Source organism: Durio zibethinus, chromosome 15 (assembly GCF_047325235.1).
Source record: "Durio zibethinus cultivar Kanyao isolate XHJ-2024 chromosome 15, ASM4732523v1, whole genome shotgun sequence".
NCBI classification, from domain to species: Eukaryota; Viridiplantae; Streptophyta; class Magnoliopsida; order Malvales; family Malvaceae; genus Durio; species Durio zibethinus.
This window is the reverse complement of record NC_143176.1, coordinates 6,204,372-6,220,626: the sequence shown is the minus strand read 5'-3', so window position 1 is coordinate 6,220,626 and position 16,255 is coordinate 6,204,372. Positions and strand designations below refer to the sequence as shown.

Here is a 16,255-nt window from a genome sequence, read left to right as displayed (position 1 = left end):
AAATTAAAAAAAATCAAATTTGATTTTAAAATTAAATCATCAATGATGAATGAGAATATAAGATTACATATACTTGATCGGATATAAGAAAGGCATCTTTATTATTCATCTTATTTTGATCCTTTGATCTAACTAATTTTCCCTTTTTCCATAAATTATTGCTTGCATTCCTCACAGTTCCTCAAACAAATTAAAAGAGAGCAAATTCTAATTCCAATAGCACATTAAACATACAATACTAAAAGTTATCTTCAATATAATTAAGCAGAAGAAGGCGACATAAGAGCATAGCTCAGGTTAATGATCAAGAAAAAAAACTCATAAAAATTTCAAGTTCTGTTCTCTTTTAAAATAAAAATAAAATTTCAAAACATATACTTTGATTTTTTTAATAAATTTAAATTTTTTCCAAATTTTTATAAACTCAAAAGTTTTTTTTACTAAAAATCAAATTGTTCTATTTATTTTTTTTTCAGATTTATATTATCGTGTGTGAAATTTTTTAAAAATAAAAATAAAAATATTTTCCATGTCAACAACATATAACCAAAAAAAATTTTGGATGAAATATCCTATTTTAATCCATAAATGATTAAAATTACATAAAAATATAAGAAAGTGATAAAATTACACCAAAAAAAGTAAAATATATATATGGGATTCTAAGTTTGACTTCTAATATCAAGATTAATTCTCCTTTTGCACGAAATGACTTAGACTGCTAAGCTGAGCATATACACACATACCATTTCAGTCCAATATTTTCTATCAACTTAGTTGTTTTTATTTATTTGTATTCTAGTAAGTATTTAACTCAATAAGATCCCTTCTTTAAGTAAAGCAACCTCTAGAACATCAACTAGGGAAACTTAGTTTTGACTAGCTCTTTTGAAAAAAAAAAATCAATCTAAATTGAATGAAATTATGATGCAAGGAATTCTTATAGCAATTCTTATGCCTCGAAATGATGTGTGATTTGTCTAATGTCTAGAGGGAGGAAATAATGCTATTCAACTGAAATTCAGAATTGATGAACTTTAACGTGACTTCCGTACAGAAACACAAAGACAATTAAAATGCGCCCATTGATGTTTTAAAAGATCCTTGTTTTCAAGTCTGCTAGTGGAAAGGACAACAACCTATAAACTTTTTGCTGATAAACAAAGACATAAAATAAACAGGAAAGCAGTCTTATGTACCCTCATAGAAGTATGCATTCTAATATGATTGCAATATTTGGCTGCAAGTCTATGAAGTTGGGACAAAGGTCTATGAAATGCTGCAGCAAATTAGGAACTGCTTCATTCACTGGCATCTTCTGAAACTCACATTCATTTCTTCATCTCCCTTCTCTGAAAAAGGTGTGTTTTGAACTCAATTGTCTACGCCACCATATATCACTACCAATTGCCCATGTTTTTTGTTGAGCAGTAGTAGACTCTTCCACTATATTTTCATCAATTGATCGGATTGCCTGCATAGCAAATTAAAGCATGGCATGTGAAGAACAAGAAGCATGTATAATTCAGTAAATTGAAATAATAACGCAACAAGGACCATTGAATGAACCCAACAAGAAAGATTGCCACCCAATAGAATTGGGAATTAATATTGCCAGCCAATTACATTTTCAATTTCATTAGGAATTAAAACAAACACATGGATGACATATTTCAATTGAAATCCATAACAAGTTCCCTTGAACAGACGAGATTAGTATTGCATAATCAGTAAAGCTGAAAGAGGAAATGAAAGCATGAAAAATGTAAAACAGATGAACCTCTCTGTTCATAAGTTTATCCAAGTCCAGCTATACAAAAGGCAGGGCAGCTTTTGATACTTTTATATTGAGAGTTAGGGAGCGTAGCGTACCTCTGTTTTGGCATGCCCAGATTCCTCTGAATCAACACTAAAGCTTGTGGATATATTGGGACAACCTCTTACAGTTAAATCATACAAAGATGGGAATACGAAATGATAACCCACAGGGCCGAACCTCACAAGGTTTGGTAGTTCTGAAAGATCTAAGGTGCCCAATTGAGGTAGCTGTATCACTTTTTCTTTTTCCTCGCTACCATTTGCCTCATCTCCTGATTGTTCAAATACTTGTTCTAATTTGGAGACGTAAAGAACACTTAAATTTTGCAGTTTTGAAAGGCCATGAGCAACACTCATCGGAAAGAGACTTCTCAAGTTTTCGCATTTATAAATCTCTATTTCAGTCAGGTTAGGGAGGCATATAGGTTGGAGATGATGACCTTGTGATGTAGTTTGACCATCCTTTTCAATAATTTGCTCCAATTCCTCACACTCACATATCTTTAAACAGCTCAATTGTGGCAAATTCCGAGCGATGGTAGGTGATAAGATATATCTTAACCTTCTGCAACTATCAACACGCAATAGAGTGAGGTTTTGAAAGTTGACAACTTCAACGGGATCTTTCCACGCCACCGGCAATTCAGGTAGATCATACAATCTTAGTAGCCTCAAACTCTGAAAAATTATATACATCATCAAATAACTCTTCAAAATTAATGATGGTTAAATATTTCATGTTTGGTAATTTTTGTCCCAATTTAGGAACTATTATATTGCTTCCTTTCTCTCATTTTCTTAAATTCTAACATCTGTAATCATATCATTTAACTGTTAATTCAAAAATGTAAAAAATAACTAAAAACTTATTTGTTCTTTATTTTTAAATTTTATATAAAATTTTGATTTTAACAATCTTATCATTAAATTAAATATATAGCTTTAAAGGTCCATTTAAATCATGATTAAATGAAATGACAAATATAAATAAATCTAATGTGAATTAAGTTTAAAATTTAAATTTCTTAAATTTTTTATTCTAATCAATTAAAATTTAGAAAAATTCTTAATTTAGGATCATATCTCTTATAATTATTATAGTACAATTAACTACTCATAATTTAATATTATGCAGGGCCCATCAAAAAATTGTTTAGAAGCCACATTTTAAATGGTGGCTACATAATTCTTAATTGTGATTGGTTAACTATAATATAGTAACAAAGATAATTATAAATGAAATACTCTCAATTCATTAATTTAAGTCAAAGACAAATAATTTAATTAAAATATAAAACAACAGTTTTGAAAAGATTAGTTCTATATCATGAATAAAAATGAATCCATACGAAACGTTTAAAAACACAAAGTACTAGTACATACTACATATGGCTTTTCAATATATCTAAGAAATAAAGTTTGTTCTAAGAATTATGATTAAAGAAATATATTTTCTTATATGCGTTAAAATATTTACAAAAATATTATTACTTTTAATTAATTTTTTTATTTGGTTTAATTTTTAATTCAAAACTAAATTATTAATTCAGTTTGGTTTGAAAAGTTTTTGGCGTTAAACTAAACTGAGCCAAATCACCTAGTTCAGCTTGGTTTTTCTATTTTGACCAAATAAAGCTCAAACTAATCTCAATAGTCCTAAATGGTGATATTAAGGGTTTTTTAGTTCATGGTATTAATTATTTATGTTTTGATGGGAAGAAATAACAAATTTCTGTGCTACCATGCTATTATTTCTAGACTCCCTGATATGCATGTCAGGGATAGGGAATCCTTAGAAAACCAGAGTAATATTGTTCTGTAGCCCCTGTTATGCCAGCAATAGGGAATTCTTAGAAAACCGGAATCCAATAGAGAATACTTAGAAAATCTCGCAGATCTTTTTGGATATTTCATTTGAGTGACTTGAAAAATAATGCATTAAGAAAAGTGGGTTAATCAGACAGAAAATCATCATTAAGATATGAAATGCATTTTTTCAATGCATTTCATTAGTACAAATGCAATTTAATAATTATTTATTAAATTATTTTTTATTGATTTAAATAATAAAAGATTGATTTAGTGGTAAAATTTTTTTTCAGAAATTTGATGTTTTAAATTTAAATCTTATTATTTATGAAATTAATTTAATTTTATGTTAAATTTATCTTATATATAATTTATTTACTTTTTAAGTGAAACATTTAAATATAATTATAATTTTTTTATTAATATTTTCATAAAAAATTATATACTTGCAAAAATCAAAACTAATTTTATATTAAAAAAAGTAGATAAATAATGCTAAATAGTACGAACATTATGTTTTTATGAGAAGAAATAACCAATTTGTGATATTAATTATTTAAGGCTTTTTTTATGAGAAGAAATGACTATTTAGCATTTTATGCAATAATTAATTGAACTTAAAATGAAATCTCCTAGCTACATATTTCCTATAAACTCAATCTCCTAAAACATTAAAATAACTAAATGAGATAGATATAAACAACTCAATAAACTAATTATAGTAAATTCCTAAAAATTGAAAACAAAAAGTAATAACATATTTAAAATGGACAATTCCTACTTCAAATATAAAGAAAAAGACAACTAGCAAAGAAAATGTCGATGAAAATTAAAGTAAATTACACCATACATCTATGACTTTTGTACAATATTTCATTTTCATTCACGGTTTTAATTAAAATTCAAAATTTTCATTCACAAGTTTTTTAAAATATTTCAAATTCATCAATTTCAACAATTAATCATTAAAATTTGACTAAATTTGTCATCTCAAAATATTGTGTGTATGTGTATAACCATGTAAACATGCATGTGATGAAAAGGTGAGAGTTTTTTTAACTTTTTAAGTTGAAATTCTTGTTATATGCACATCCATGTGACATTAAAAAAGATTTGTTCTGTCAATTCTTTAATAATGATTGTTGTAATAGATGAAGTTAAAATATTTTAAAAGGTGTAAATGAAAAAATTGAGTTTCATAAGATTGTGGATGAAAGTAAAATAATATTGCACAAAGCTTATCGATGCCTGATGCATTTTAATAGTGACAGCTATCTTAAAAGTCCACAATTGGGATTTTAATTATCACTACTTAAGTAGGGAAAAGTAGATTCACATTAATTTTACCCAAAGTAATACAAAGTCTATCTTTTAAATATTGTAGCACTTGAAAGCTTTTTAGTCACCAACTTATCAGGAAAATAAATTTAGTCAACGACATTAACACTATATAGTCAAATTATTTTACTTTCTAAGTGTTTGTTTCCAAAGATAAAAAATTATAAAAAAGGTTTTATTTAAGAAAAAAAGAATTTTCTCTCCCAATTTAAATGGATTGAGTTCCCATTTTTTTTCTTTCAGCTCTCTTATCTATTCTTCCATTCTTTATATTCCTCCTACAAAGTATAGTTGAAAGTGCAAAACCACAAATAAATAGGATTACCTGTATTTTAGCCGAAACGATAAAAGGAGTCAATTGTGGACAATCATCCACATACAACTCTTGTAAAGATGGCAGCGTGAGTACAATGTCATTCCCATCCCTTCCTTTTAATTCAGGCAATCTTCCCAATGTAACCTCATTCAACTGCGGAAGACCTTCAGCCATTGAGATTGGAAAAGTATATTCCAATCGAGAGCAATCCCTAATCCTAAGTGTTGACAATTTCTCCAAAATTTGACCATGCGACAATGAGGAAAGAGATGTCAAGTTATTGCAGCCACTTACACATACTTCCCTTAGACTTTGGAGATTGATGTTTGACACTTCCGTTTTGGGAATTATTTCTTCCAATTCCAAGCAGTCGGATATGTGCAGTTCTTCCAGTTGTCCAAGACTTTGAGCAACATACGTTGGGAAGAGATGTCTCAATTTGTTGCAGTTGTATGTTGTTACAACCTTCAAACTTTGTAAGCTTACATGACGACTGGGTCCTTGTTGTATGCTCCTCAAATCAGCAATCTGAAATAGCACTTGCATCTCATCATAAATTCCATAAACAGTGATTAAAATTTGACAAACTATATCATCTCCGAATCATGTGTACGTATGTCCATGTGAACTATCATGTGGTAAGATGGTGTTCTTTGACTTTTTAAGTTAAAATTCACGTCATATACACATCCATTAAATTTTTAACAATGATTGGAATAATAGATGAACTTAAAATATTTTAAAAAGTCGTACACGAAAAAAAATTGAGTTTTATAATATCACAGATGAAAGTAAAATAATATTGCACAAAACTTATAGAGGAAAGTAAAATAAAAAAAGCTATCTTAAAATTCCACAACTGATCTTTAAATGATCATTGTTTAAGTAGTGAAGAAGTAGATTTACGTTAGTTTTACACAAAGTGATACAAAGCCTTATCTTTTAAATATTGTAGCTCTTAGACTTAAACTTTTCGAACACCAGTTTATCAAGAAAAAAAAATTCTGTCGACAACATTAACACTATGTTTAATGGTTGGAAGAAAAATAAAGAGAGGGAAAAAGGGTGAGGAAAGCGAAAATAAATGATAGAAAAGAAAATTAATTTTCTTTTTTATTGTTTGGTACCAAAGATAAAACAAAAAAAGAAAAAAGAAAAAGGATTAGAAGAAAAATTATTTAAAAAAAGACTTTATTAAGTACAAAAGAATGTTTTTCTCCCAATTTAAAAGGATTAAATTTTGATCGATTTTTTTTTCTTTCCACTCTCTATTTAAAAGTGTTGTCAATTTCTCCAAACTTTGACCATGCGACAATGAGGAAAGAGATGTCAAGTTACTGCAGCCACTTACAAAACCTTCTCTTGGACTTGGGAGATTGATGTTTGACACTTCCGTTTTGGGAATTATTTCTTCCAATTCCAAGCAGTCGGATATGTGCAGTTTTTCCAGTTGTCCAAGACTTTGAGCAACAGACGTGGGGAAGAGATATCTCAATTTATTGCACCACTTTATTCTTACAACCTTCAAACTTTGTAAGCTTACATGATGACTGGGTCCTTCTTGTATGCTCCTCAATTCAGCAATCTGAAATAGCACTTGCATCTCATCATAAATTCAATAATGCTAAATGGTGATATTAAGGGTTTTTTAGTTCATAGTATTAATTATTTAAGGCTTTTTTATGAGAAGAAATGACCATTTAGCATTGCATGTAATATTTAGTTGAACTTAAAATGAAATCACCTAGCTAGATATTTCCTAAAAACTTAATCTCCTATAACATTAAAATAACTAAATGAAATCAATTTAGACAACTCAAAAAACTAATTTTAGTAATCTCCTAAAAATTGAAAACAAGTAGTAATAACATATTTGGAATGGACAATACATTCTTCAAATATAAAGAGAAAGACACCTAGCAAAGAAAATGTCGATGAAAATTAGAGTAAATTACATCACGCATTTATGATTTTTGTAAAATATTTCATTTCATTCACGGTTTTAATTAAAACTCAAAATTTTTATTCATGAGTTTTTAAATTCAAATTCATCCATTTGAACAATCAATCATTAAATTTTGACTAAATTTATCATCTCAAAATATTTTTTGTGCGTATGTGTGTATAACTATGTAAACTTGCATGTGATAAAAAGGTGAGAGTTTTTAAACTTTTTAAGTTGAAATTCATGTCATATGCACATCCATTAAATTTCTAACAATGATTGGAATAATAGATGAATTTAAAATATTTTAAAAGGTTGTGTTCTATTAAATTTTTAATAATGATTGGAATAATAGATGCACTTAAAACATTTTAAAAAGTTGTAGATGAAAAAAATTGAATTTTATAATAACGTAGATGAAAGTAAAATAATATTGCATATAATTTATAAATGAAAGTAAAATAAAGAAAGCTATCGTAAAATTTCACAATTGAGTTTTAAATAATCATTGTTTAAGTAGTGAAGAAGTAAGTTTACATTAAAATGATACAAAGTCTATCTTTTAAATATTGTAACTCTTGGACTTGAACTTTTCCAACACCAATTTATGAAGAAAAAATTAAATTCTGCCGACGACATTAACACCATGTTTAATTGGTTGGAAGAAAAATAAAGGGAGGGAAAAAGGTGAGGAAAGCAAAAAGAAATGATAGAAAAAAAATTAATTTTGTTGTTTATTGTTTGGTACCAAAGATAAAAGAAAAGAAAAAGGATCAGAAGAAAAACTATTAAAAACAAGGTTTTATTAAGTATAAAAAAATGTTTTTCTCCTAATTTAAAAGGATTAAATTTTGATCGATTTTTTTTTCTTTCCACTCTCTATTCTTCCACTCTTTTCCACTCCATCCAACCAAGCACAGTTGCAAGAGTAAAAGAAAAAAATACAAATAAATAGGCTTACCTGTATTTCAGCCGAAATGATAAATTGTGTACACTCTGTCATTTCCAACTCTTGTAAAGATGGCAGCGTGAGTACAACGTCATTTCCATCCCTTCCTTTAAATTCAGGCAAACCTTCCAATGTAACCTTATTCAGCTGTGGAAGACCTTCAGCCATTGAGATTGGAAAAGTATATTCCAATCGAGAGCAATCCCGAATCGTAAGTGTTGTCAATTTCTCTAAACTTTGACCATGCGACAATGAGGAAAGAGATGTCAAGTTATTGCAGCCACTTACATGTACTTTCCTTAGACTTTGGAGATTGATGTTTGACACTTCCGTTTTGGGAATTATTTCTTCCAATTCCAAGCATGAAGATAGTTTCAGTTTTTCCAGTTGTCCAAGACTTTTAGCAACGGACGTTGGGAAGAGATATCTCAATTTATTGCAGTTGTCTATTCTTACAACCTTCAAACTTTGTAAGCTTACATGATGACTGGGTCCTTCTTGTATGCTCCTCAATTCAGCAATCTGAAATAGCACTTGCATCTCATCATAAATTCAATAATGCTAAATGGTGATATTAAGGGTTTTTTAGTTTATAGTATTAATTATTTAAGGCTTTTTTATGAGAAGAAATGACCATTTAGCATTGTATGTAATAATTAATTGAACTTAAAATGAAATCACCTAGCTAGATATTTCCTAAAAACTCAATCTCCTATAACATTAAAATAACTTAATGAAATCGATTTAGACAACTCAAGAAACTAATTATAGTAATCTCCTAAAAATTGAAAACAAGTAGTAATAACATATTTGGAATGGACAATACCTTCTTCAAATATGAAGAGAAAGACAACTAGCAAAGAAAATGTCAATGAAAATTAGAGTAAATTACATCACGCATTTATGATTTTTGTAAAATATTTCATTTCATTCACGGTGTTAATTAAAACTCAAAATTTTTATTCACGAGTTTTTAAATTCAAATTCATCAATTTGAACAATCAATCATTAAATTTTGACTAAATTTATCATCTCAAAATATTTTTTGTGCATATGTGTGTATAACTATGTAAACTTGCACATGATAAAAAGGTGAGAGCTTTTAAACTTTTTAAGTTGAAATTCATGTCATATGCACATCCATTCAATTTTTAACAATGATTGGAATAATAGATGAATTTAAAATATTTTAAAAGGTTGTGTTCTATTAAATTTTTAACAATGATTGGAATAATAGATTAACTTTAAACATTTTAAAAAGTTGTATATGAAAAAAATTGAGTTTTATAATAGCGTAGGTGAAAGCAAAATAATATTGCACAAAACTTATAGATGAAAGTAAAATAAAGAAAGCTATCTTAAAATTCCACAATTGAACTTTAAACTATCACTGTTTAAGTAGTGAAGAAGTAGGTTTACATTAGTTTTACCCAAAGTAACACAAAGCCTATCTTTTAAATATTGTAGCTCTTGGACTTGAACTTTTCCAACACCAATTTATCAAGAAAAAAAAATCTGTCGACAACATTAACACTATGTTTAATTGGTTGGAAGAAAAATAAAGGGAGGGAAAAAGGGTGAGGAAAGCAAAAATAAATGATAGAAAAGAAAATTAATTTTCTTTTTTATTGTTTGGTACCAAAGATAAACAAAAAAACAAAAGAAAAAAGAAAAAGGATTAGAATAAAAATTATTTTAAAAAAAGGTTTTATTAAGTATAAAAGAATGTTTTTCTCCCAATTTAAAAGGATTAAATTTTGATCGATTTTTTTTTCTTTCCACTCTCTATTCTTCCACTCTTTTCCACTCCGTCCAACCAAGCATAGTTGCAAAGTAAAAGACAAAAATACAAATAAATAGGCTTACCTGTATTTTAGCCGAAATGATAAATTGTGGACACTCTCTCATTTCCAACGCTTGTAAAGATGGCAACATGAGTACAATATCATTTCCATCCCTTCCTTTAAATTCAGGCAATCTTTTCAATGTAACCTTATTCAGCTGCGGAAGACCTTCGGCCATTGAGATTGGAAAAGTATATTCCAATCGAGAGCAATCCCAAATCTCAAGTGTAGTCATATTCTCCAAACTTTGACCATGCGACAGTGAGGAAAGAGATGTCAAGTTACTGCAGCCACTTACAAATACTTCCCTTAGACTTTGGAGATTGATGTTTGACACTTCCGTTTTGGGAATTATTTCTTCCAATTCCAAGCATAAGGATATGTTCAGTGTTTCCAGTTGTCCAAGTCTTTCAGCAACAGATGTTGGGAAGAGATATCTCAATTTATTGCAGTTGTGTATTCTTACAACCTTCAAACTTTGTAAGCTTACATGATGACTGGGTCCTTGTTGTATGGTCCTCAATTCAGCAATCTGAAATAGCACTTGCATCTCATCACAAAATTTAACTTCCAACCTTCCAAGACTTTGTAGAATTGGAATTGCATTGGTTAGCACCTCCTGCTTTGTAGTATCAATGAGACATTTCATATGCTCGCAACTCTCAATACCCAGAGAAGTCAGCTTACTGAATATCACTTGGCCCGACTCCAAGCTTAGAACAAGATTTTGGCGACCCACCACATTTTTCAGATTAAGAGATTCCGTATCCCCAAATAACTGCTTGCATGCCTCTATTACAGAACCCTCAATTTTTAAAGATCTCGAGAATGGGCAGATCTCAAAGTCCATCTTCCTTCGATAAAAATTAGAAAAGCCAAAGCCAACACATAAATAAAACCTTTGTAATTTACAGAACACAAAGTCTCTTGGAACATGTTCAGAAGAAACCTCTAAAGATAATACTTTCAAGTTTGACAAGGAATTCAACTCTGATAGACTTGAAAAGCTTTCTTCTTGAACTGTGTTCTCAGTGGCCCATTTTAATAATTGACAACCATGCAAGTATAGTTCTTCTAATTTGGACAATCTTCGTATTAAATGAGGAGGGATTCTCTGTAATTGACCACAAAAAGATAAATCCAGCAATTTAAGATTATCCAAATCACCTATTTCTTCTGGCAATTCTTCGATATGAGAGCGACTGAATGAAAGAACCTCAAGTTTCTTCAACTTCCCAAGCAATGAGATGTCCAAGAGTTTGCAATCTTCCAAATGTAGAGTTTTAAGGTTCGGTTGAAACTGAAATGCATATGGAGATATTAAACTAAAATATTGCAAAACGCAAACTTTCATTGCTTTCATTCCTTCAAAGAATTCACTTGAAGTTATCATGCTACCCCTTCCACCAAGTAAAAGAAATTGGAGATTTGGGCATACCAATCCTTTAGGAAGTTCAACCATCCGACTAGTGCTGAAGGAGATTGCTACATAAGGCTCAAAACTTTCTTCCTCTGGCCTCATTTCCACAACCTCAGATTTTATCACAAAGGAAATCTCCTTTCTGTATGATGCTATCCACAAAGCAACATCACGAACCAGGTCATGCATTTTAACATGCCTTTCTCCACAATTTAGCAACAAACAAGATTCCTTAAGGATATCAATTGCTGCAAGCACTTCGCTCCTCACTTCTTCAATTGGTTCCACACCTTTATACAGCTCTAGTCCCCATGCATATCTTACCAAGTCTTCTACATAAATCTCGTAATCTTCAGGAAATAAGGAACACAACAAGAAACACATCTTGGTCTCCGTATCCTTCAGATAATCAAAACTTACCTCAAGACATAGGTAAGCATTATGTTGATCAATGTCTTCGATGTCACCCAATCTACGGTTTTTGAGTCTCCGATATGCTGCTTTCCACCTATGATGACTTTTTTCTTTCAGAGCACTTGCCAATGTAACTATAGCTATGGGCAAACCTTTACATTTTTTGATAATTTTAGTTGCCACGTTTTTAATAGCATCATCAGAAGAGTCGTTTAGACCTGCTTTGGTGGCAAATAAAATCTCAGCTTCATGGTCATCTAAAAAACCAAGTTGTATTCTCCTTTGACATTGCATGGCAACACATACTTGTAGACGGCGTGTTGTTAAAAGAATTTTGCAGCCTTTGTGATCCTCATCAATTGGAATTCCCATCACCTCCTTTAAGTCAATTTTTGCCCAAACATCATCAAGGATAATTAGAATCTTTTTCTCCTTCTGCAGTTTCAACCATAATTCTTGTACTGATCTTCTTCCTCGTTCATTCTTCATATCGAAATCTAAGTATTTTGCAATTTCATCTTGAATTGTTTCAAAGTTTGGCTTTTGAGATACAGTAGTAATCACAACTTTGTCAAACAGATTTAATTGTTGGGCATGAGTTCCAACTTCACGCACGAGGGTTGTCTTGCCCACCCCTCCCATCCCCCACAATCCAATCATGCTGACATTGTCATCCTGTAGGGCTTCAACGATCTGGTTGAAAGCAATATTTGAAGATTTAGAAACCATAAAATCCTTAGATGAATGGAATTCTATGGTTGGAATTGTAATAGTAGAACAGTAGCCCACTCGTCCAGGTTGACCAAATTTGTTAATCTGCTCTAGAAGCTCACAAATAACAAGAGTGTTATTTATTGCTTTCTTAATTAATCTATACCGCCAACTCCAATTAGGACACCAATTGAAACATCTCTTGTTTTGCTGCAATTCCTTTTCTAGAGTTTCCATATCTGATAGGATTTTGTCCGCCTTTGATAGCAAATCTCTGACATCATCTTCAATTCCTTGAAGTCGCCTTTCAGCATCCTCAATCTCATGTTGCAGCCGAGCCCGTGCCATTATTAGTTCTTCTTTTCTTTCTTTGAGCTTTTCAACATTGTCATGAAAACGGCGAGTGTAATTAAGTTGATCTCCTACTGGCTTCGCCACCCAATCCACGAGCAATGTTCCCACGCAGTTAGAAAAAGCAGACTCACAAAACCCACAAGCCATTGTTGACAAGCTCAGGTTGAAAAAACTTCTGCCAAGCATAAAAATATTGGCTATGAGATAAATCATGGTGATGATACTATAAAGAAAATTAAAGAATAATGAAGGTGAACTCTCTAAACATACCAAGCAAGGTGAAGATAGTCCAAAGTGTAACCACCAACTGCTTTTTCTTCACTTTTCTACCAAGTAGCACTTTTTAAGTACGCAACAAGGTAAGGTGAAGAAAATTCAATTAATGAGAACCAAATGCCTTTCTTCAGCACTCTACCAAGCTGAAAAAATGAGATAAAAAACAATATATTTAGATAATTTATAAGAAAATATTACTCAGAAATATGAAATAAAAAAATTAGTGTTGATATGATAAAAAACCAAAAAAATATATCATACTACAACAATTTTAAAAATGATTAATTATAGGTTTGGTCAACCAATTTTAGTTGATTTTTTATTTTGGACACTGAACTATGAAAAGTAACGATTTAGTCAACGACATTACAAATAGTTGTTTCTTTGATCATCCAACCATTTAGGGTTAAATGTTGGCTGCCGTTACTGCAAGAATATATCATCTCCAATTATATTACCTATAATAATTGTAGTATATAATTAACCAATCACAATACATAATTGTATATTGTGTGAGGCACATCAAAATTTTCTCAAAATTTTATATAAAGTACGCACTCACATAAGTGATAAAATCTACTTACATAATTTTTTATTAGAAGCATATCACCTATACTTATTATAGAACAATTAACCAATTAAAATTTAATATTTTTTTAGGATTCATAAAAAATCATGTAAAACCCATACTTATCAATGGTGAAACTTTCATTTTTTTTTTTTTATAATTGGTTGATTGTAAGATTGTAATAAAAAAAAGTTAGATGATATAAATTTTTTTTTATTGTGAGTGGATAATTATAATATTAAAGTAAAAAGAATTGTAGGATGACTCTCACATCCAAACTGATATTCCCTCATGGCCTATCGCCTAAGCTCAGTTGCCACGTGGTTATGCCGTGAAATTATTAAAAAAAAAAAGTCCTCATCCGAAGAAAATCAATTTGTTTCATTTTCCAACTTCTCTGGACCACCTAACTTCATTTAACACCACGGCCATCGTTTTGCAAACTCCGATGTCGGACCATCCGCTGCTACCATCGTACGCCGCTCGCCAGTACCGTTTCTTCCCAAAACTCGCCCAAGTCTTCTCCTTGATCCTCCCTTTCCATATATCAGATCATATTTTCCTAAAAACTCTAGAAAGTCCTAAATTTAAAACTAAACCCAGTACTTTAAAAACTAGATACGCCACCCTCAACCACTTATCACAACCACCGGCACTGTTTCCTCGTTCCTCTCCTCCGGCTCTACCCCGTCACTACTAGAGAAGCTCCAAAAACCCAAGATCAAAAGACCCTAGACCTCAAAACGGCTACCTGCATCCGCCTTTCTACTCCACTAAAACCATTTTTTTTGTTTTTTTTTAATATTGACAAAAGAAAAAAAAGTTAAGAGTATTCCAAACTTACCACTTCCAGATAGAAGTAAGAGATCCGAAGCTTTCAAGAGAAAATTTGCTTGAGAAATAAATCCAATCCTTTTCAGATCTGATCTGCTTCACTGAAAAAATTGCAAATTAGATCAAAAGAAATGCAAGAAACAAACTTTATTTATACAAAGAGAAAGCAATGGAGAAGTTGCATTTACGTTACTTCGTGCCCTCCGAATCTGCGAAGATTTATTTATGACGGATCATTGAAAAAAAAGAAAAGAAATTTGAAGATTGGATTATTTTTCTCTTTCTTTTTTTTTTTTTTTGTATTTTTGAGATGAAAATGACAAACAAAGTGGAAATTAAAGAGAAATAAATTATTGAAGAGTAGCCCTCTTTTTTTTTTTTTTTTGAAGTTACAAGAAAAGAAATGCAGAATCAAGGAAAATTCAACTGAAGTTTTTCCTTTTTTTTTTTTTTTTCTCTTTTTGAGTTGAAGGAAAAGCCAACAGAGTAGAATTCAACCTTAGAACTCTTGGCTAAAAAAAAAAAGGAAATCAAGCTGGCACCAAAATGATCAAAAAGCTTGGAAATTGAGAAGAGAACGTTCACTTATCTACTTGGAAAATTCAAATAAAAGAGATTAACAGAACACTCAACTTTCGATAGCAGAAATGGGTTTTTGCCCTTTTTTTTTTTTTTTGAAGGTTTTATGGACAAAGGATTTGTTTCAAGATTAGTATGTAAAATGTAGAGAAAGGAAGACTTATTTTCGTGCAAGTCTTCTTCTTTATCTTTTAATATTGTTATTTCATTATTAAATTTCGTAGTGTCCGACAAAAGCTATGTGACCGAGAAAAGCCATTACCCATCACTTCTTTTCTCGTCGGGATCTTCTTGTTTTATTCTTCCTTTCTTTTTTTTTTTTTTGGTAGGAATTCTTCCTTTCTTATCTAAGCAATGGAAGATAGCCCAAATATCAGTCCTTTTATTGGGGGAAATTTCCGAAGAGTAACACAAATATTTATTAATTCGTTCCATATTAAAAATAATTAGTTAAAAAATTATAATATATTAATAAATAAAATTAAAAAATATTTTTATAATCGTAATATTCAATGATCTTTATTCAAAATTATAATATATGTATATTTCGTTAATATATATGTATAATTATTTTATAAAATATGTACATCCGAAAAATAAAATAAAATAATTACATTTTTGGATATTAATATTATAAAAATAAATTAATTTTTTATTAATTTAAATATAAATATTTTTTCAATTAATTATTTTTTATTATAATATAAATAATAATTTTTTTTATTAAAACACCTTTCGCAATTGTCCAATTTACGGAACTATTGTTTAATCCTCTTTTATCTTTAATAAACGGAATTCACAACTAATTCGAAAGAATTTCCTATTAATAAATCAGATCATTCTTAATTCGTGATAGGAAACTATTAAAATGGGAAAAGAGCTAGGCTTGAAAATATCTGTCGGTGTTCACTAATTAATAATTAAATTAATTATCATGATTCATCACATAAAAAACAAAATTAAATTAATACCAAAAAAGGAAATTAAATTACTAATATAATTTGGGTGAAGAATTAAGACATATTAAAACGATATATGATACAAACAGCTTAAAAATACAATGAAGGCATAATCATATTT

General features: G+C 29.9%; 1 protein-coding gene across 1 annotated transcript; it reads right to left on the bottom strand.

Moving 5' to 3' along the window:
* Positions 1–1,004: 1,004 nt before the first annotated feature.
* Positions 1,005–15,520, bottom strand: LOC149514598 (uncharacterized). The gene is made up of 9 exons (XM_089744494.1): positions 14,785–15,520; positions 14,607–14,697; positions 13,189–13,337; positions 10,042–13,093; positions 8,188–8,697; positions 6,633–6,866; positions 5,291–5,809; positions 1,873–2,496; positions 1,005–1,474 (listed from the first exon to the last, which is right to left on the bottom strand). Exons 4-9 carry the CDS (start codon positions 13,063–13,065, stop codon positions 1,340–1,342), a joined length of 5,046 nt encoding a protein of 1,681 aa, XP_089600620.1. The 5' UTR covers positions 13,066–13,093; positions 13,189–13,337; positions 14,607–14,697; positions 14,785–15,520; the 3' UTR covers positions 1,005–1,339.
* Positions 15,521–16,255: the final 735 nt, after the last annotated feature.

Bases quoted from the DNA above. Each gene is read 5' to 3' on its own strand.
- LOC149514598 (XM_089744494.1), bottom strand. From the start codon at position 13,065: ATGGCTTGTGGGTTTTGTGAGTCTGCTTTTTCTAACTGCGTGGGAACA. The intron at 2,497-5,290 runs GTAATCCTATTT...ATAATTTTTCAG, and splicing joins TCGTTTCGGCTAAAATACAG to AGTTTGAGGCTACTAAGATT. The intron at 1,475-1,872 runs GTACGCTACGCT...TTTGCTATGCAG, and splicing joins CTGGGCATGCCAAAACAGAG to GCAATCCGATCAATTGATGA.